Raw genomic sequence first — 22,393 nt, forward strand, 5'->3', positions numbered from 1 at the left:
AGCAGGGAAGGAGCGGGAAATAGGCAGGCTTGCAAGCTCTTTTCCTCCACTGTAGAGGTCACCTGCAAAAGTGAAAGAAAGCCCAAGAGCTGAGGGAGAAAAGCAAGCACGTAGGGGAGGGAAGCTGCTGTTTTAAAACTGTAATGTACTGAGAGCTGAGATGGTTGGAAGGCAACATAGTTTATTCAGTAGCACATCACAAGAGAGAGAGCACGCGGGCTGGGCCCCGTTTATATACATTACCCGGAACTGCCCCCTCATCTGACCAGGCCAATCCTGGTCAGTCAAACTTCCCGCCACAGACCTAGATGGGCGGGGCGCCTGGCGAGCTCCATCCGGGGACCCAGGGGTCGCCTTCAGTAGCGATCGCCATGCTGCCTGATCACTTATGTTCAATACATAACAAAAACTTAAAACAGTTTTAAGTGTTTTAATAAAAATGTGTGTGTGTGGTATTTGTTCACGTCTCGTGACTCTAACATCTGATGTTTATCCTATGTGGGTCTTACATTAAGCAAGTTTGGCCACCTCTGCACCAGAATGTAGTTTGCCTTTGTCACTGCTGCAGCACACTAGGTTGACACTTAGGGTGAGATCACACAAGTATCCCGGCTCCGAAAAAGCCAGTTCTCTTTGATCCATACTGCGCCAATCACACAGCCCCTGCCCTGCTGCTGGGAGAGGCACTGGCTGCCTATATGCAAGAGGAGCGTTCAGATTGCTCATGTGCGTGCTGGGTGGGTGTGGAGCGGGTACAGTGCACGCCTGGCTGTTCAGACAGCTGGGAAATGCACAGTGCATAAGTTTTAGAGGTTTGCTACTGGGAAGTTCCTGGTAGCTATTTAATCTGGTCCCAGCCCATTCTTAGACAAGGTAGGTATGGGCAGGACTCGGGTGGGGGGTGGATGTGCATGTGTGATTGTGCACATTAAATCCAGAGGGGAGGCGTGGCTAGGTTGGGCCAAATCTCCTGTGTGATCACTTCCTTTCACTGAACTAAGCACTAGGACAGAATTTTTTATCACAGCCTCCAAAGTACAGTTCCTATTATTGGAGGGTGTGTGTGTGTAATAACCACTATATGAACATCTCCCTGCCCAGTATGAATAGAATTGTTTGTCTCTTGAAGAAAAGAACACAAAGTGCTTGTGATCTCCCGGAATATTCAATCTATGGTTATCCCAGCTACATAGAGTGACATTGTTAGGGAGGGGAAAGAGGCTGAACAGAACTTGTGTTTGGATGCTAAGCTACAATCTCTGCCAATAGCACTGATTTCTGGTTTGTGTACCTTCACTGTAATGGCTGATTTTCCCAACTATTCATCAAAAGTGCCTAGTGACAGCACTACAATTGGAAAGCATTGTTGAGATTTATTGTAAACCAAAATTCAGAGGACATCAGCCTTTAAAGGCTTCCCCCTTAATCTTTTAGAACAAACAGTTCAGGGCTATTGAGCAAAACAGAAACATACAGCAGAACCCTGTGACAGCAGCCCAATAGCTAGAGCTAAAATTCTATTGCCTACATAGTTCCTTGGTTTTGCACCTCCCCCTCCTAGTACACATACTGCTATGCTAAACATGCCAGCTAGACAAATAGCACCCCCAGGGCCATTTCTGGAAGGGGAAATGGTGCATAGATTAGGCTGAAGCCCCTTCTTCCCCCTCATGTCACGATTGCAATGCAAGTCAGACCCCATGTCCTTTGGAACTCACAGCTGCAGTCTTGCTGCCAGTCGCCCGCTGTGGTCACATGTCAAGCATAACATCTACTTTGGAATTGTGTCTTCCCAAGATTCCTTGGTTGGGAACTGGGGCAGTTAAATGTGTTTCACCCAAGGGGCTTTGAAGCCCTAAACCAGCTGCAAGCTCGGGATCCCTCCGTGACACAGTCTGGGTGTGTGCCAAACTGCTGCTCCCAGAGCCAAGCTGATGTTCTTCAAGCTGAGGGCACACAGACATACACACTACCTGAGCTCTTGTGCCCAAGTGAGGCAGACCTTGAGCTGGACACTCACTGAGTAGGCAGCTGGAAAGAAGGAGACAGGCACTGCCACACTGTGAGCTTAGTGGATGTGGAGCCTGGCAGTGGTGACAGAGCTACCAGCCTCCTGCTTTTCTTTCCTTCTTCCTTCCCTCTGTGGGGGTCAGGGGAGGCAGTCCAGCAAGCAGGCCCCTAGTGGCAACGTTGGTACCAGAGGTGCCACTTGGGGTTACTACTTGCCTGGTGCCCCTGCCCTTCTAGTGGGTGGGCCACCCTTGCTTCAGACATTTCTTGAGCTGTGAACTTTTGTCTATGCTTCTGTCACTTAAAGCAGGCTTCAGCTACATGGAATTCGGTATATGGTTGCTAGTGCAAGACTCACACAGTTGACGAGGCTCGCCAACATTGTCAGATAGAATGTGATGACATCACTTGTAGCGTGACTGGAAGTGACATCATCACATCGCGGAGGACTCTCTAGCATCCAAGTACAAGAGTGTCTCCAGCAACGCTGATGGCTGCATCCCCCTCTCGCTTTTCTCCCGTTGCCCAGCTGAGTGGCACTGGGAATGGGCAAAGGGGGCAGGAGGTCTCCCACTCAAGTTCTATTACTGGAACCCTGATTCTATAATAGGAGCTCCCAGTGATGCCTTTTGGCTCTAAAGGAAATAAAAAGCCATTCCAAACAGCTTTATGTCCCCGTAAGAAAAAAGACAGCTATCTACACAGTATGTCATTTTTTCTTTCCAGGATTAAAACAGCCCAAAGAGGGGCATTTTGATTGGGGAAATGACACAGCAGGAAGAGTTAAATTCCTCTTTGCTGGTGCCAAAAGTTGAAATCAAGACGTCTCCCCATCATGGCACCACTTAAGAATCTCTTAAGGATTTTTTAAGGATCCAAAGTTAGATTTTGTGTTTCCAGATACAGAACTCCAATGCCACACATACCCTGACAATGTCTTGGGTATCATGGATAATTACTTTCACCTCTGCTTAATCCAATTGGAAGGAAAGAGTGATATTATCCCATTTGTAGGATGGCATTGCCACCTGAAATTCTAAGAAAGAAGTCACCTTCTAAGGAGCAGAGATTTTAAAAGCTGGGGGGAAATCACCATGATGTTTTTGCTGCTTGACAAACTGAAAAAAGAAAACTTCAACCTCTGTGGCCCTGTCAGGCCTCAAATGCATTCATTACTGACAAAGCTGCCTGCTTGAGTTATTACCCACCATCCTCATTCGTTTTATATAACGTTTCAGAAATGACATTACCCGCCCGGTAATTTCCATAGCTTGCTTGTCCTGAGAGGCAAACCCTGTCAACATTTTGGATTGCATGGCTCCAGACAAGGCCAAGAAAGGCAAGAAGCAGAGGATGACTAAAGTGAGCTTCCAGCTGAAGTAGAAAGCAATGATAATGGCCACACCAATGTTGGTGAGGGAACTCACGATCATTCCTATCTGAGTTCCTGTTGCCTGAAAAAAATAAGGAAAACAAAAAAGAGATTACAAAAAGACTGGGACACTGTCGGGGCTTTTTTTGTAGCAGAAACTCCTTTGCATATTAGGCCACACACCCCTGATGTAGCCAATCCTCCTGGGGCTTACAGCAGGTCCTGTACTAAGAGCCTTGTAAGCTCTTGGAGGATTGGCTACATCGGGGTGTGTGGCCTAATATTCAAAGGCATTGCTGCTACAAAAAAGCCCTGGGCACTGTTATCTCAAAACTATATGACCGTTGCTCAGAAACCTTCATAACGTTGGAATTGTTCCTTCCAAGTTTCATCCATCCTGCCCTGCAAAATTTTCTGAATTTCCCTCTGCTGTCTGCAGTTCCAAAGAGACTGAGAAGTCTGAATAGCCATAGTTCCTTGATTCTTCCTGCCTAGGAAGCTGAGCATCAAGTATCACTACCTGTAAAAATGTGCTCATAAAAATGTGCTCATCAGCAACGTGCCCAGAGAGTGACTAAGTCATCTTCACAGTTCTCTTCCTCAGTTTTTCTAGTTTCCCCAGTCCAAGAGGTCTCCACCTTCAAGGAAAGCAAATGATCTCCCTCTAGAAATCTGTTACCAAAATGACAGTTCCAGACTCAAAAGCCTTTGTGTGCATGCACATTTCTTCAGATGCACACAAAAGCTCATACTTTGAATAAAACTCTGTTGGTCTTAAAGGTGCCACTGGACTCAGATTTCTATTGCTTTAGACCAACACAGCTACCCATGTGGATCTAGTTCCAGACTCAAATAGAATTCCCCCTTCTGCTCCTTTTAAACCAAGCTCAGTTGGCTAGTAAACCTGATTCTGTGCTGTATCTCTTCAAACCACCATCTTGTCACAAGTGTATTGATTTTATGCTTTAAAAAAAAATCTGCTTTCAGTAGGCTTGCCAATCCCCAGGTCCCAGCGGGGGTTCTTCTGCTTTTCTAGGCTCCTTCCCGCCCACAGTCAGCTGGCCGGTGGGGGGAAAGCCCCGCCCCCACAGGACCATGTGCCTTTCCACCACCAGAGGCGTCAGTCTCCGATTGGAAAGGCTTCCTCTTGGGATGGTGTGTCTGTGTTACTTTGAAGAAGTTGGCAGCAACTTGTGAGTAGAGAGGCCAATCCCTCGCTTCAGAGTCGCCAGAAAGGGGGGGGGAGGGAAACATCTGCTGAGCATTATTCTCTATGTGGAGACTGATTCTCATAGGGTATAATGGAGAATTGATCTGAAGGTATCAGGGGCTCTGGGGGGGCTGTTTTTCGAGGTAGAGGCACCAATTTTTAGTATAGTATCTAGTGCCTCTCCCCAGAATATCCGCCAAGTTTCAAAACGATTGGACCAGGGGGTCCAATTCTATGAGCCCCAAAAGAAGGTGCCCCTATCCTTCATTATTTCCTATGGAAGCAAGGCATTTAAATAGGTGTGCTGTCCCTTTAAATGTGATGGCCAGAACTCCCTTGGAGTTCAATTATGCTTGTCACACCCTTGCTCCTGGCTCCGCTCCCAATGTCTCCTGGCTCCACCCCAAAGTCTCTTGGCTCCACCCCCAAAGTCCCCAGATATTTCTTGAATTGGACTTGGCAACTCTAGCTCTAGGCTGATTTGGCACTTTCTTGCATGTGAATTCATCTTTATGTAAAATGCCTTACCCCTTGAACCTGAGATGCATCTGTTGCTAATCTTATAGTCAAGGCACCAGGGCTGTTCTTGTGGTCATCAAACCAGCCAATTTCTTGACCGAGCATAGCTTGGAAACCGATTTTCCTCAACCGTCTTGTAAGCAGTTCACCAGACTTTGCAAATGTATATCCCTGAAATGTGTGTTATATACATAAAAGAAATGGTAAAATACCTTGGTGAGTGGTACAGCCATCTTCATTTGTTGCAGTAAATACAAATGGCTCCTAAAAGACTAACAAATTTATGATACAGTCCTAAACAGAACTGCATCGTTCTAATCCCCTAAACTTCAATGGCTTTAGAAAGGTATAATTCTGTTTGGGATTGCACCGTTACGCAGCTTAAACTTTCACGGTCTAGAGCCCATAAGAGGTACACAATACACATAAACATTAAGCTATAATGTTATAAATGTGAAAAAGACAAGTAGTGGAACAAAGTCGTTAAGCAGCACATCCAGTAGTCATTACCTGCAAGAACTGTGTGAAAAATGATACCACTCCGACAAGGACAAAAAGCACGCAGATATTGTCAATCTGTGTTCTTTGCTCTTTCGCATCAGGAATAGAAAAGGTCTTTGGAGAAAAGAAAAGAAAACATTAGGGAGATTTCAAACCAGGCCGTGCAAAGTTCTCATGGGGTGATTCTAGCACCTAAAACCAGGTTTTTTCAGAGTTCAACTTGGGGGTATTTACCTTCCCTTATTATTTTTTTCTACATCCATGTTTGTCCCAATTCAAACTGCCTGACTGTCCTGGATTATTAGTTTTCCATTCAAGCTCCTAGTCATCAAAAGAGGGGGAAGGTAGAAATGGGAGAGAGAAACAGCTCTCCCTCTAGGAGATTGGAGGCTGAGTAAGGGGAAGACTTTCTCTGTTTAGTAGAGGGCACTACAGAGTACCAAGGGGCAGCCAGACTTGAGACCCAGCCCACATAACCCTGGGGATCAACATAGGAGAAAACGAGCCAGGAGAGCTTCATGGGGAAAAGCATCGGCCTCCCAACAGGAGAAAAAGAATATCTTGGTAGATTGACATATACTGCCCACTCATCTCTCTCCTCCACAATCAAGAAGGAGGGGGCACCCATACCACATTTTAGTCTCTCAAATCCATCCAATGTGGATGGGGGGGGAGATGCCAGTCTCCCCCCCAACCCACTTCTGATGGAGCTGCAACCCAAACATAAAAGAAGATGGGTTGTTGGTAACAACTGCATGGATGACAAAGAAAAGAAGGGGAAAATATACAATAGAACCCTCCTACAGAATTAAAACCTTACATCCACTGACAAGTGACCGATTTGGTGAAAGTATGGGTGGAGGGATAACAGAGGCTAAAAGAATTAAAAACTGAGTTACGCGTTTACACTAATATAGCATAACAGCATAGCTTGTGAATGAGTGCGAAAGCCCTGGTACAAACACCATCGTGATAACCCAGGACAACAAGGGGGAACACTGGGTGATCTGACTTTAGTATAGAAACAAAAAATAACCTAAGATAAAACTAGGGGTGAACCCAAGTTTAGTACAGAATGTAATTTCAGGGACAGAGTTGAACCAGGTTTAAAGTTCTAGTGTGGAATTGCCCATGGAGGCTTTGGGTGCTGACCTGAAGTGGTATCTAAGCTTCCTCAAATCTTCATATTCCATCTGTTGTCTTTCCATGAGCATCATTTTGCCATGCTTTCTCAAACTAGATCAAAGGTGGTTTGAGAAAGCCTGGGCTAACAAGAAGGAAAACACAGAAAAATAACGAATGGAAAATGGGGACATGAGGAAGCTTGTGGGGAGGAGAAGCTGCAGGTTGACATCCAAATTGCATGAAAATCTTCTGTATGAAAATCTTTTGGGCCACATTTGATTACTAATGATGTGAAAAGACTGTCAGATTGCTTTTACAAACACATTCCAGCTTTTTGATCCAAGAACTCAATGGCGTGCTAAAAGCAGAAGTTGTCCCTAGGGGTGGAAGTGGAATGCAGATCATGGAGCTGTTTTACCACAAGTAAAACAGGAGAAGGAAAGTCTAATGATTCCATTGGAGCTAACCACATCCATTCAGAGTTCGACCTCAAAGCAAAAGCTGTATGATAGTCTTGGCTAAGACTAATCAAAACAACAAAACACAGGGTGCAAGCTTTTGAGTTTTTAGAACTCTTCAGCAGGCTGGAAATACTTAGAAATATAAAAAAGGGGATAGATCAAGATGAGTAGCCATGTTAGTCTGTCAGTAAGAGTAGAAAAGAGCAAGAGTCCAGTAGCTAAGATTGACAACATTTGTTGCAGGATATAAGCTTTCATGAGTGACTCACAAAAGCTTATACCTTGCCATAAAAGGGGAGACCTTTTAGAACATGAGATTCATTATCTCTTTGTTCTACTGACTTCAAAGAGTCCAAGAAGGTGCACATGTTATCATTTTGGGGTTGCCAACTTCCAGGTGGGCCCTGGAGTTCTTCAGGAATTACAAATGATTTTCAGTCTACAGGGATGTTCTCCTGAAGGAAATGGTAGCTTTAGTGGGTAGACTCCATGGCACCACACTGAACTTCTTCCCCAGATTCTGCTCCCAAATCTCCAGGAATCCCCCAACCCAGAATTTATCAGGTTGCACACATGGTACTACTGGAATTCTAGACATTTTGGGATGAAAAAGCAACAACAGAAGCCATCTAATTGCAAAAATATAAATGGTATTTAGGCATCAAGATATGTGTGTGGCTAGTTAAAGCACATTAATCAAGATCTTCAGCTGAAATCCTATTCTATGTAAGCTTTGAAGGGGAAAAAAGTAATACAATAGAGAAGAGCAACTACAGATTATGAGTCATTGCAAAATGTCACACCCATTGAACATCCATATACATCCTACAATTCAATTAGTCTTTGGAGAAAAAACAACAACTCCAATAAATAACCTTTTTAAAAGATAAAAGCATTTATTAAAATAGTCCCTTCATTAATAGAATCTCAAAATGCAAAGTTAAATCTGTACTAGGGCACATACTCAAATATATAACTGGAATATTTCTCAGACATGTATAATAACCCACGTGAGTGGTACGAACAGACTGTAGGCATGCTTTGTAGGGAAATATGGCTCTTCTTTGCCACAACTGAAACATTCTTTTGAGAGGAAAACAAGTTTCCTGCTAACTTTGGCAAAAAGATAATGAGAGCTCAACAAAGAGCTATTGTTTTTCTACATTAATTTTATCCTTTCCCCCCCGGTCTTTCTAACAAGTTTTGGCCAACCAACAGATAGGCATGCTGACAACAGAATGGCTCAAACCCAAGTATTCAACCTTTAGCAATTGCTCTCAAGTTATACATGTTAACTGAGTCTTCCAGACCTAGCTTGAAATTTAAAAAAAAACCACTGCGTTCATAAGAAACAGCTTGTGTTTGTCTATTTTCTGTGACTATGTATATCCAAAGGCAATTTAGTTTTGGTCAGTGTTGATGGCAAATTGTGGAAAATCAACTGATTGGGACCTGGGTAGGCCAACATGATTGGAATCTCTAATTCTACCACCAGCTGGATTCTATTACTTTCATGACTGGACTCTGGAAGGAACCATTATTCACCAAAGATTTAATGGCTGAACCTCTGGAACACAATTGGCAGCTGCCAAGTCCACTGGGGAGCTACTGGCATATAGTATTTATAGAAAAGCTGTAAGTTCTTGGGTGGGTGGGAGGAGAGGCCCCTAGATTGTACAGGCTGCAAGGGCAGCTAGAGTCCTTTCAGGGTGGGGAGGGAGGGAAGCGGCCAGAACATGTCTTCCCCAGCCAGTGTGTATAAGCCATGTCGGTTCCCTGCTGCTCCCAGGTGGGGAAGAGCACAGGAAAGCAGGAAATGAGGAGGGAGCACAGAGATACAAATCAGCCTTCTTTTGAACTTCGGACTTGGAAGTTGATCGCTGCAGGCTGAGCTCCAAGAAAGATAGAAGGGGAATCGGAGCTTACATGCAATTTAAATCACACTGGATGGGGGAGGGAGAGGGGTGGCCCCCAGCCTCCCCAGATTCTTGCTTTCACCCCCATACCCCCCTCCTACCGCCTGCCTGTGGCCCCTTTCCCCTGTGACTCTGCTACGGGGCTGGGCATCACCCCCAACGGCGGCAACATGATGACATCAGTTCTGGGTGACGTCATCATGGCAGCAAAAAATATCATAGCATGAGAAATAGAGTGTAACACTCAAATGAAATTAGCATGTTAGTGCTGAACCATTCATTTGAGTATAGTTATACTGTATACTATAACATTAATAATACTCAGTGCAAGGAAATACTTACTCCAATAATCTGACTGAACAGCAAAGCATAGAGTGGGTTGACTGCTCCATTGCCGGCTGCCCCTAAGGATCCAAGCACCATGTAGGGCCATTCTGGAGCATTGTATTTCAAAATTCTGGCAACATTAGCTGGTTCTACATCCTCTTCAGCAATACCTTCCTTTAAAAAAGAAGTGTTCTGTCACTAAGTGATTCATCCCATAGTGGCATCAAACCTAAGATGTGCTGAACACCTTGTGTTTCTGTTTTTTACCGTTGCAAGGGGAAACTGCAAGTGTACACAGAGTGACTGCAAGTGTACATAGAGTGATGTTGTGTAAGCTATTGGTTCATCTCCGTCCTTAAACATCTCCCCTTTGAGTGCTTCAGGAAAGCAATGCAACCATGCACCAATGACAATACATTTTTCATAATTTCCAAATAGCTATAATAAGGGCTTTTTTGTAGCAGGAACTCCTTTGCATATTAGGCCACACACCCCTGATGTAGCCAATCCCCCTGGAGCTCACAGTAATAGATAGATAGATAGATAGATAGATAGATAGATAGATAGATAGATAGATAGATAGATAGATAGATAGATAGATAGATAGATAGATAGATAGATTTATTGTCATTGTTCTCAAAGAAAATGAGAGCAACGAAATGAGGTGCTCTTCCACAAACATACCAACGCATCAACACCCCCAAAAAGGACATATACATAGACCATTTAAATGCATCTAAAAACAAATAACCATTCATGACCCTGCATTTAGCCTAACCACGGCACTTGGATAGAAGCTGCCCTTGAATCTATTTGTCTTAGCCTTCAACACTCTATATCGCCTACCTGACGGTAAGATCTCAAATAGCAAGTGGCCCGGATGTGAAGGGTCCCTTAAGATCATTTGTATCTTCCTTTTACATCCTCAGGGATGATCTGCAATAGAGAAGCCCTGTACTAAGAGCCCTGTAAGCTCTTGGAGGACTGGCTACATCAGAGGTGTGTGGCCTAATATGCAAAGAAATTCCTGCTACAAAAAAGCCCTGCTATATTAGGGAATATTAATGTGTTGAGCTTGCCAGGACAGCTCATAGTAAGCCTATGCTTTAGGGCATGGTTTTGCTGAAGTGATGATGAAGAGGAGTCAAGGTAATGTGATATCTCCTTTAAAAGTAGTTACCTGAGCAGAGTGAACTATTCTCACAATTCTCCCTTTCTCATGTTCCTATTCTCATCCTTCTTAGAAGCCAGGTGCCGCAGCTAACTACACAACATCTTGATTCAGACACAATGCAAGGCCATAATATATTTCAACTACTGTTAGTTTGTGAAATAAAGATTCAGCTTGCAAATGGTCGATTAAATCCTGGTCTGTCTTGACAAATGCTTATTTCATCGCCTGCAGTCTTTCCTCTGCCTTCCCTGTATAGACCCAGCTGGTATTTCAGCTTGCAAATTCAGTGAGGACAGCACTGAGGAGCAAACAAAAATATCTGCAATAGAAATACCTTGTCAATATTTTCCTGATGCACATTCCTTTTTTAAAAAGTCATTGGAGTTCAGTGAGGATAGTACTGAAGAGCAAAGAAGATGATCTGCAATAGAGATGTATGTTCGGATATACCCAGTCCACATATATATCAAAAAATACCTTATCAGTATTTTTCAGATACATTTGGGTATGCAGATGATATTTGGGGTTTTGGGGATATCAGTAAATGAGTTTCAAAAATTCTGGCAATATTTGGGACCATAGGAGAATGTTAATGACTGGCATTTTAAGGCTCCCAAGACTGGGTTTTGTTTTTTTTCATTTTACCATGAGTGTGTTATTGTCTTTATGGCAGGTTTTGATGCTGGTTTCCCAGGTTTTTTTGGCTTGGATTCTCTGGTGTGACATTGGTTCTGTTGGGATTTTCACATTTACCTGTGGTTCTGCTGAGATTCTCTGGTTTGTTGTTGGTTCTGTTAGGCTTGCAAGTGTCTTTTGCTTCAGTGAATTTGACTTAGATGTTCAGGTTTAGTCCTGGTTGTGTTGGGCTTGCCACATTGGCCAATAGTTTTGCTAAGATTCACTGGCTCAGCACTGGTTCCATTGGGCTTGTTGGTTCTGCCAGTATTTGGAGGCTTTTGGCCTGCAGTTGCTCTTGTTTGTTTCGCTATTGGCTGCTTCAGCCTAGAGAAAACATGGATTTTTCTCCTCATAAGAATCAATGGGGACAAGTAGGATGGCTGAAGGAACCTTCTTCAGAGGCATGTAGAACTGGACCCCTTGATCCAGTCTACTTGAAACTTTAGTAAACAAGCAGAACTAGAATCCCTGCAATATTGGTGAAATGTGCATGAAAAACAGCCAGTCCACCTCCCTGGAAATCGTCCCCAATGGGGAATAATGAACCCCCCAAATTTTCAGAATTCAAAACCCCCCACAAAAATCCTGAATCCAAATGGTGAAATCGTATTGAGGGACCTAAATAATCCAGATACCGGCTTTTATGCCTTTCCTGAAGCCCAGATCTGAAAAAATACTAAGACAATTTCAGGTGCACTTCCCTAGTCTGCATTTGTATGTCACATGAAACCATAGTTAGGACTTCAAATAATAGTTTCAGGGCCTTGTTTGACATCCTAACTAACCTGTCTATTCCTCTTGAACAGTTAGTGCAGTGGCCTTCATCTGCTGTTCAGTGAACTAGGCCTATGAATGCATGGTTTAAATATGTTAAGGAATAAGTAATCCAGACATGCCATAGAAATTGGACTGGATAACTCCAAAGCAGAAATCGGACTGGATAACTCCACCGGGGTCAGGGGATCCCCTGGTTTGGAGGGCTCCAACTTGCTGGCATGGAGCAGGCCGCCAGAGGATTCCCATTCCCAAAGAGCCCTGTCACTGCATGACATGCCATGTTTGATGACATCACTTGGAACTGATGTCATCGCACCGGGCATGTCACACCGGGGACACTCTAGGATTCACAATAAAACTCTATGGTACCATAGAGTTTTACTGCAAATCCTAGAGTGTCCCTGGCGCGACATGCCCAGGGTGATGATGTCACTTCTGGGTGACATCATCACACCATGCATGCAAAGCATGTGTGAGAGAGAAGAGTCCCCCATTACAGTAGCAGAGGGACTTGGCAAGCTTACTCCAAAGAAAGAAATTAAAGCAGAGTAAATGTATCAGCTTTAATTTAGAAAATCACTATCGCTTAATCCAAAGACATGTTCTAATTGCCTGAATGTAACTTGGAAACTGCAACCATTTTATTAATGTATTTTTAAAAATGCCAAAATGGTTTCTATTTAATTAGTTCTCGGCTGAATGTTTTAAGGTATCAGTTTCCCTGTCCTTGAAAAACAATTGAACCTGTCATAATAATTTCTGATGAAATAAATTCAAAGACTTAGATTTGCTTTGTTCCTCTTTCTATCCACTCAGTGACTTGCTGCATAATAAGAACAATCTCCCCTCTTTCCAGTTTCTCTTTGATGACCAATATTCTCTTTCATGTTCATTTAATTTGTATATTAATATTCTGCTTTTTGCATTGCACAGCATGGGCCTCAAGAAAAGATTTCACTTTAGTGCAATTTTATTTCATGTGAAATAAAGAAGCTCATCAGGACCATAAAACAGGAAAGATGACAAAGATGATCTTTAATGAAGAACATGACTAACCTTTTTCAATAGGCTAGAGCTGTCTTCATACTCGGTTGCGCTATAGATAGGCTCTGAATGGTCTCCTGCGATTGATCTTGGATGAGCAGGTACTAAATTGGACAGCTGAGACCTGGAACGCTGCCGAATGGAGGCTCTATGAAACAGAGGAGAAAGGACTACTCTTAGAGTCTTACACTTCACAGTTTTCCAGATGCATCCTCTGGTTGAGTAACAGACATTTCCAAGAACTCCATGCTTCATAGGTTTGCAAGGCCCCTCATTTGGATTTGGATCACAGTGTGTGTGGCAGAGGTATAGAACCACTCTGATTTTCCCACTCTGAAATAGTCCCAGAAAGCTGCTCTTTGCTCCACTGGGGAGAGCAACATGTAGCTGCATCGGTACACACAGGGCATTTTTTTTGTAGCAGTAGGAGCTTACAGTAGGCCCTGTACTAAGAGCCCTGTAAGCTGAACATGAACATATGAAGCTGCCTTATACTGAATCAGACCTTTGGTCCATCAAAGTCAGTATTGTCTTCTCAGACCGGCAGCGGCTCTCCAGGGTCTCAAGCTGAGGTTTTTCACACCTATTTGCCTGGACCCTTTTTTGGAGATGCCAGGGATTGAACCTGGGACCTTCTGCTTCCCAAGCAGATGCTCTACCACTGAGCCACCATCCCTCCCCAAGCTCTTGGAGGATTGGCTGCATCAGGGGTGTATGGCCTAATATGCAAAGGAGTTCCTGCTACCAAAAAAGCTCTGAGTACTCATACAGCCCTCAACCCGGGGCGGGGGGGACAAAATGTCATTAGACCCCATTACAGCATTCTAAGGACCCAACACTGTCACATGGAAGAGAGTGGGATAAAATGGCACCATAATTTGAAATTTGGTTTCCTACTGCTGTGGTTTTGACATATATAATCACTCAGAAGCCTGGATGTGTAATCCCCTTTTATGAGCTGTTCCTGTAGGTTTAGCAGGGGCTGGATATAATTCTGGCCTGGCTCAGGTTTACCAGTCAGCGTTTCAGACTCACATCTGACTGTTCAGCTGTTGCAGAGATACCTGGGTATAGTATTTTTTTTTTCCTCCCCCCAATACTTGCATCTTGAAAGCACAAGAAGGAAAACATAACTTCCAATGTAGCTCCCTGGAGAGAGTTTTTCACAAATGCAGAACAGTCAGAGGTAAAAATCTAGACATCCTCGCATCTTTTCATAATGGATTTCATAGCAACAGAGGAGAAAAGAGCAACAGTGTCTTGTTAAGTCTACTTATAAAGCATATAAACAAGACCATTGTGGCCATTAGAGGCTCATGCATTTCTGAACAGCGTGAGCTGCAAGATTATTTCTGCTTTTGTGAAACCGTGCTTACAATTGCCTTTTCAGAACTCAGCAGAAGTGAATACATACAAATTTAGATATTCTTCCTCTTGAGAGGTTGTTCACTTTCCTAACTGGCTTGTAGCCAAGTGTTTCAGCTTAACTGGAGAGAGACATTCAAGAATGCTTCGCTAAGTCTGTATAAAGACAAACATATACCGGCTAATACTAAATAAGAGTAGCCACTGCATGGCCCTCTGTAAAGCGCCAGTTCCCATGGTGCGCTCATTCTTATTTTTAAAAAGATCATACCCCCAAGAAATGCCAGGCGAACTGTTTCATTACATGAAGGTTTTATAAAGGTAAAACATTTCATATTTACAGCTACAGGCCTTTCTGGATTTTATGCTAACTGAAAGGAATTCAAATAACATTTTTTTTCATATCTTTGACTTAGTTCTAAGTTTCTACAAGTACAAAACAGAAGATTTTGTTCAAGGCCTTCAACTCAATGGCTTGGAACTCATGGGTCATTTCTGCTGATAGGATGGAATTCTGTTGGAATGTAGGGCTCCCAGATTCCAGTCAAGCACTTTCTAACCGCTATAAAGGGTTGCCAATCCCCAGATGGGGGCAGGGGATCCCCCAGTTTGGAGGCCCTCCCCCCCCCTGCTTCAGGGTCATCAGAAAGCAGGGGGAGGGGAGGGAAATGTCTGCCGGGAACTCCATTATTCCCTATGGAGACTTATTCCCATAGAAAATAATGAAGAATCAATCCGCGGGTATCTGGCACTCTGCGGGGACTGTTCTTTGAGGTAGAGGCACCAAATTTTCAGCATAGCATTCACTGCCTCTCCCCCAAATACTCTCCAGGTTTCAAAAAGATTGAACCAGGAGGTCCAATTCTATGAGCCCCAAAAGAAGGTGCCCCTACCCCTCATTATTTCCTATGGAAGGAAGGTATTTAAAAGGTGTGCGGTCCCTTTAAATGTGACAGCCAGAACTCCCTTTGGAGTTCAGTTATGCCTGTCACACCCTTGCTCCTGGCTCCACCCCAAAGTTTCCTGGCTCCACCCCCAAAGTCCCCAGATATTTCTTGAATTGGACTTGGCAGCCGTATGCTACACTGGCTCCCTCACATTTAAAGAATCTATGCAGTTACAGTTATGCATACTAGGGCTTATTGTTTCAATTAGAGGGTATGATTTAGGCAAAGGTTTGTCAGGAAAGGTGGATTTTGGAAGAGATCCACTTTTTAAAATTCTTTTTTCTTTCACCCTGCTGTTCCAAAAAATCAGTTTACTAAACGACCTAACAGAATTCAGAAACGCATCAATAAAATGATCAACATCTCCACCTGAGCTTTTAAAATGAACTCAGTGAGTCCCATAAATCATCCTGGCATAAGTTAATGGAAGACTAGATGCTAAGTCTAGGGTTTAATCAGCTTCTGTACCCACAGATGTCTCAGAAATTAGAAAGAAGTCTCTCAATGTGCTGAGGAGACTAGATCAGGAGGCTATTAACTTAGATGTCAAGATACATTGCTCCTCTCGTTTTCTGGGACCTTGAGAGCCAGCTGTGGTGTGGTGGCTAAAGAGGGGCAGATACTAACCTGGAGAACTATGTTTGATTCCCCACTCTCCACATGCAACCCACTAGGTGACCTTGGGCCATTCATAGTTCTCTCAGAACTCTCTCAGCCCCACCTACCTCACAAGGGTTGCCAATGGGCCCCCACACCTTTAGGGACCCCAGGCTGACTTTCCTCCTGCCAGTTTCCCCCCTGCTTGCAGCCCTCCCAGCCTGCACGTGCAGCCAGCAATGGAGCTGCACTATGCCCAGCTTGCCAACATCACCAAATTTGCCCCTCTCTGCCTCTCCCCCACAGCTTTGTCAAAGGGGCTTTTGAGAAGGGGCCTGCAGGCTGCAGTGGGGGCCATTGGTTGCAGGGTGGGTGCTCTGAGATAATTTGTGAATGGGCCCCTGAGATTTTGACTGCCTAGGGGCCTCCACAGGGTTTAATCCAGCACTGAAGGAAAGTGATTGTAAGCTGCTCCAACTCTCCTTCAGGTAGTGAAGGGTGGGTTATAACTCTTCTTCTTCCAGCCCCTCTTTTCCCTGTTTTGCCTACCTTCTTAATGGTCTCACTTTTTTGCCAGCTATTGTTCCTGGCTAGAACAATTGCTTTGCCACTTGCAGAACTGTCAGGTCGCTGTGAGGGTATTAGCTGCCCCCCGAGACTCTGCCCTTGTGGCAGAGAAGTAACTGAAATTTTTTCCTCTTTAGTTGTCATCAGTACTCTTCTGTAAGAGCCAGTTTTATACCATCTTTATTGAGCAGGATTCACTGCTGCTCACATGATTTCCATCTGCCATATTATTTGGCTGGTAATGATAGGAGTATAACTCTGGCTGTGGAGATGATGTTTAAAATCAAGCTTGCACATGATAAAAAACTCTGTGCTTAAGTGCTAGTGAGATTATAGATTCTATTTGTTTTGCTAGGGGGTCTTGGGACACATAGGCATTCTGTTTTTGGCACAGGAACAGGACACAATCAGGAATACAAGATTTAAGATGATAATAAAAGTATATCTAACAAGCCAGAAGCAAAACTCAGTGGATCAAATAAAGCCAGATATCAACTGAAACAGAAGATAGATCAAATCAGAACAATCCAACAAACACCTGAGGAGTCTTCACCTAGAGCCTAAGAGTCAATAAACCTCAGAATGGAATACTTCTCAGGAAAAGTATTACAAGGATGTGGCACCAGTGCCAAAAAGGCCCTGTCTCTGACTTCAGATGGTAGGGAAGCCCAGAAAAGGACCTTCAGGGCATATCTTAATGATTGGGTAGGTTCATGGGGGACAGATAGTCCTTCTCACACCATGGGTATGCAGGACTTTACATGTCAAAACTGTCACATTGCATTGTACTAGAAGACCTTGCTGTATGGGGGTTTTGTATTCAGGTGGGTAGCCAAGTAGCAGAACAAAGTTTGAGTCCAGTGGGTACTTGAAGCTTTTGTGTGTATACATACTTCTTCAGATACATTCGACAGAAATTATCAACCATTACATATGGGACACGGATGAGGAGGATGTTGCCAGGAAGGGCCAATTAGAGTCAAGATGCATAAGTAACTGAGCAGTAAATATAGCTAAAACTGGATGGCAATTGGTAAGACCCATGAATAGCAGCAAATCTGCATACAGCATAATAAAGAAGTTTACAAAATGATGTGAGAACTGAATGACATTAGCATGTATTGAGATAAAAAAAACCAATATCTCTGTTAAGCCCTGTGGGTTCCATTGTCCTGAGTGTTATAACTTTTAATTTAGCAATCTCCTGTTTTAGTCTGTTTCTGAAGTTCCCTTGCAATAAAGCAGCTACTTTGAGGACTCCCGCTGAATGTCCAGGAAGGCTGAAGTGTTCTCCTACAGGTTTCTCAGTTTTGTGATACTTGAATCAGATTTGTGTCCATTTATCCTTTGGTTTGATCTGTTTGCCATATGTAGAGAACTGAAGGGCATTGTTGGCATTTAATGGCATATACAGTGTTAGGAGATGAGCAAGTTAATGAGTCTGAGATGGTGTAGCTGATATTGTTAGGTCCAGTGATTGTGTTGTCTGGATGTTGTGTTGTCTGGCTTTTACCAGGACCAGGACCAGACAACACAACCTGGTGGAATCAGCTCCCTATGGAGATCCGGGCCCTACCTGGCTTGATAGCCTTTTGTAGGGCCTGTAAAATGGAGCTGTTCCGCCAGGCTTTTGGATGAGGCGGCAGGCATCTACTTGTTAGATGAGTTGGCCTCCCCTGCGTTACCACAGTGCTGTACCATCTTACTATACCATCCTGCTGGACGATCCTGCTGTACTATTAACTAGTTATTGTAACTGATCTTATTGTGATTTTATTATTACCTATATTGATGTACTCCACCCTTGGAAACCAGTTGCTATATTTGGGATACATATCCATCAGTGGAATTACGTGCTTTCAGTCAGAAAAATGGAAGTCACAAATATTTGTAGATTCACAGCCATTAGCCATGTTAGTCTGTTGCTGCAAAATAATAGATTCCAGTAGCACCTTTAAGACTACCAACTTTTATTGTAACATAAGCTTTCAAGAAACACAGCTCTCTTCATCAGATGTAAATATTTGTTGCATTCCTAACATACAAAACTTGACATAGGAGACCATGACCAGGGCTTTTTTTGTAGCAGGAACACATTTGCATATTAGACCCTGATGTAGCCAATCCTCCAGGAGCTTACAGTAGGCCCTGTACTAAAAGCCTGGTAAGCTCTTGGAGGATTGGCTCCTTCAGGGGTGTGTCGCCTAATATGCAAAGGAGTTCCTGCTACAAAAAAAGTCTGGCCGTGCCTAAACATTTATCATTTGCCTTTGCTGTACTCATGTATTATTTGTGTGCCATGTGTACTTACAAGGTAGAGAATGTCCAAGTCAAACATAATTGCAAGTAGGTTATGGAGTGGGTAATATCCCATCCCTCACTACTAAGTGTCAATGGAGAATATGACAAACATAGGAGATATCCCACTCACTTTGAGTGTGTAAGCTGGTGACCTTACTGGTTGGCTATGGGAGGCAACAACAGTGTGCAGCTTCAAAGTGGCTAGAAGAAACCAGTGTCAGCAAGTGACAACATCACCCTGTGCTCACCCCAAGTTCCATTACCTGCTCAATAGCTGCACACCCCCACAATGCTGTGGTATGGGCCTGAAAACGCTACGATCACCTCCTAGAGCCAACCAGTAAAGCCATTGCCTCCCCTTCTTCATTCAGCCATATTTAGCAGTGGGGGCTGGGATATTCCTTTCAATAAAGGTAAAGGTAATCCCCTGTGCAAGCACCAGTCGTTTCTTCTGACTCTGGGGTAACGTCGCATCACGATGTTTTCATGGTAGACTTTTTACGGGGTGGTTTGCTATTGCCTTCCCAAGTCATCTACACTTTCCCCCGCAGAAAGCTGGGTACTCATTTTACGGACCTTGGAAGGATGGAAGGCTGAGTCAACCTTGAGACGGCTACCTCAACCCAGCTTCCACTGGGATCACTCAGGTCGTGAGCAGAGAGCTCGGACTGCAGTACTGCAGCTTTACTACTCTGTGCCATGGGGCTCTTATTCCCTTCAATACATCCTATGGATCACTGCTGAATTCCTATTGCATGGGCTACAAAATCTTGTGCAATCTGATAAAGATGCAGTTTGCGAGCTATATCCACCATGGTAAATTGGAACTCTTCATTGTTCATCATGTTGTGTTTATTTTTCTTGCTGTGGGTTCTATAAACTGCCATTATTGCCAGCTGTGTGTACTGAGCTAAGATATCATGAACAAACAATCACAGGTAAATGTGCAAGGTTTCTAGTTTTTTCTCCAGGCCAGATTGGCAAGGGATCCTGGAGGTTTTTGCCATCTTCTGGACATAGAATAGGGGTCACTGGGGATGCATGTATGTGGGTTGAGGTATTTGTGAATTTCCTACATTGTGCAGGGGATTGGACTAGATGACCCTGGAAGTCCCTTCCAACTCTATGATTCTATAAAGGCTTACCTCAAGCTGGCCTGGTAGCTTCCTCTGCTGAAAGACTGCACTTTCGCAAGTGTTGGTTCAGAGACTATAAAAAAAACCCACAGAAGCTTGTGAGAAGGTAAGAAAATCATATCAGTTTTTTCTTTCATTTGTAATTTCTCTAAGGCGACGATTTTATTTACAGATCTGTTACAAAGACTAAAAGCCAGTGGCCGTTTTCCCACTGAGCTTACCTCGGAGCGACATCCCTCTTCACCGCGCAGCTTCTGCGCGGATTTCCCACCAACTGCTCCGAGGCTGCTCCGAGGAACCAGGAAGTTCCCGACCTTTTGCATCGCAAATGGAAACCGCTAAAAACCAGTTACGTTAGCGACACAAAAGCCGCGACTCTACTTGGTTACTCGGAGCAGCCTCGGAGCAGTTGGTGGGAAATCCGTGCAGACGCTGTGCAGTGAAGAGGGACGTTGCTCCGAGATAAGCTCAATGGAAAAACGGCCTTTGTATATTTCCTGGTGAATAGGTAAATATTGACAGTCTGCCTATTTAGAGAGATCAGTCTGGTAGATTTGTTTTAACATGTTTGTAGGAGAAATGTTTTAGTTAAAGACTGATAAAGTATTTGATTATACTTGAGATACGTTATGCAATTTCTTATGAATAAAGAAAAAAATATTCATGTGCTTTTTTGGTTAGGCTTTTGGTTAAATTAATAATCTAATTTGTGCTAGCCATAGTTGCAAATTAATTTAGTAAAATTGGAGGATGAGACAGTTTGATTTGTGTTTAAGAAGAATTGTTTAGTTGCACAATGCTTTACTAGTTTACTAAAAGAATTATTCTTTTTGCTTCTTTGTCCTGGTAAAAGAAGAAAGGAAGGTAACATCTAATGGAGATTTTTATACTTGTAGGTAGAAACATTAGAGTAGTACATTGAGAGGTGGAGTTATAATTGATATATTTGTACTGGTTTCTGGTTTCTGTTTTTTCTCATTCTGTATGTTCCCTTTTGTTGCGTTCCCCCTTCTTTTATGTATTATCTGCAATGCTGCTGTTCTGTAGTAGTTTAAATCAATAAAACTTTTTAAAAACTAAAAGCCTTTGTAGAGCACTTTGTGCTCCGATTCAATCACTTGTGTTCTCTCCTGATGACTGAAAGCTTAGAGAAAACGTGTGATCTAAACCGAAGAGCTTTTCCTGCAGAGAGATTGTCGAGAGTCTTGAGTGAGTAAGCTCAGCAAGCCATGTGCCTCACACACACAGCCTGCTTTTATGCCCCATCTGCACCCACCTGCCATCATGGGCCCCGCAGTGTGCTTCAGAAAAGAAGCAGCGTGGTTAGAAAGAAACCAGTTGCACTTGGGCGGTGGTTGGGCTTTTATGCACAGGTGTTGTGTATGGTAAAGCACTCATGCAGGAAACTGTACAAAAAGATGTCCCCAAAAGACTAGGAATAGCTTGAGCAGACACACGGGAGGGATTCTGTTGGGCTGTACCAATTTACGCTGTTGATGGGGGGGTTGCATCCCCCCTTCATAATATCCCCTGCAAAGGAAAAACTAGTATGTAGATGTGAAAGCTGAATTATTATTGTTTATCGTGACAGACTGGCAAGTGTCATCCTAAGAACACTTTCCTAGGTGTAAACCCCATTGAAACATGGAAGCATAGAGCTGGAAGAGGCCCCAAGGATGACCTAGGGTTATCTAGGGTCACTGAATAGACCTGAATAGGACTCTGAGTAAACCAGCGTTGCTAGGCTCCTCCTAGCAACTGGCAGGGGATGAGGGGGGACTTAACAGAAGCAGGAAAGAGGCCCAGCCAACGTTGTAGCAACATGTCTACCTCACTTTCAACACGAACCAGAAGTGACATCAACTAGCGACATTAGGGCAACCCTTTGGTATTTGGGCAAAACCTTTATGGTAAATTAGGCTTCTACCACAGAGTTTTTGCCCAAATACCAGAGTGTCGCCCAACATTGCTAACAAGCTTCCAGGTAACGTTGGAAGTTACATAGACGCATTGCAACAATGTCAACTGGGCCTTGTTCTTTTTCTAGGTAACCCCCCCCCCCTTGCTGGCCAGTTGATTGGCAGCAGTTTAGTGGGGCCCTCCTCCACTGGGGGTGGGGGCCTGGCAACCCTAGAGTAGACCTGCTTAGAACTGCTCTCTAAATCCGCAAGTCCAGGAAAAGCTGTATACAGGGGGCATTCAAACAAGTGATCTTGCAATTGTAATCGGAATTTGGACACATTTCTTCTCACCAAGACAGTTCTGAACTGCATTGGCAGTCATGAACTACACTGTGGTATGACTGGAGACATAAGTGTTTGAACTGGGAGAACTGGAAAGTCTTGTTATATTGACTTGGGAGACAA

General features: G+C 43.7%; 1 protein-coding gene across 1 annotated transcript in view; it reads right to left on the reverse strand.

The window, feature by feature from the left end:
- Window positions 1–22,393, reverse strand: part of ABCB11 (ATP binding cassette subfamily B member 11) — a 102,463-nt gene that overhangs the window by 13,475 nt on the left and 66,595 nt on the right. Inside the window, exons 18-23 of the mRNA XM_060257326.1 lie at window positions 20,037–20,100; window positions 13,127–13,262; window positions 9,457–9,615; window positions 5,622–5,726; window positions 5,121–5,282; window positions 3,261–3,464 (exon numbers count right to left, since the gene is read on the reverse strand). Coding sequence (XP_060113309.1) covers window positions 3,261–3,464; window positions 5,121–5,282; window positions 5,622–5,726; window positions 9,457–9,615; window positions 13,127–13,262; window positions 20,037–20,100 — 830 coding nt within the window. The remainder of the gene's footprint in view (window positions 1–3,260; window positions 3,465–5,120; window positions 5,283–5,621; window positions 5,727–9,456; window positions 9,616–13,126; window positions 13,263–20,036; window positions 20,101–22,393) is intronic.

This window comes from Heteronotia binoei, chromosome 16, assembly GCF_032191835.1.
Source record: "Heteronotia binoei isolate CCM8104 ecotype False Entrance Well chromosome 16, APGP_CSIRO_Hbin_v1, whole genome shotgun sequence".
NCBI classification, from domain to species: domain Eukaryota; kingdom Metazoa; phylum Chordata; class Lepidosauria; order Squamata; family Gekkonidae; genus Heteronotia; species Heteronotia binoei.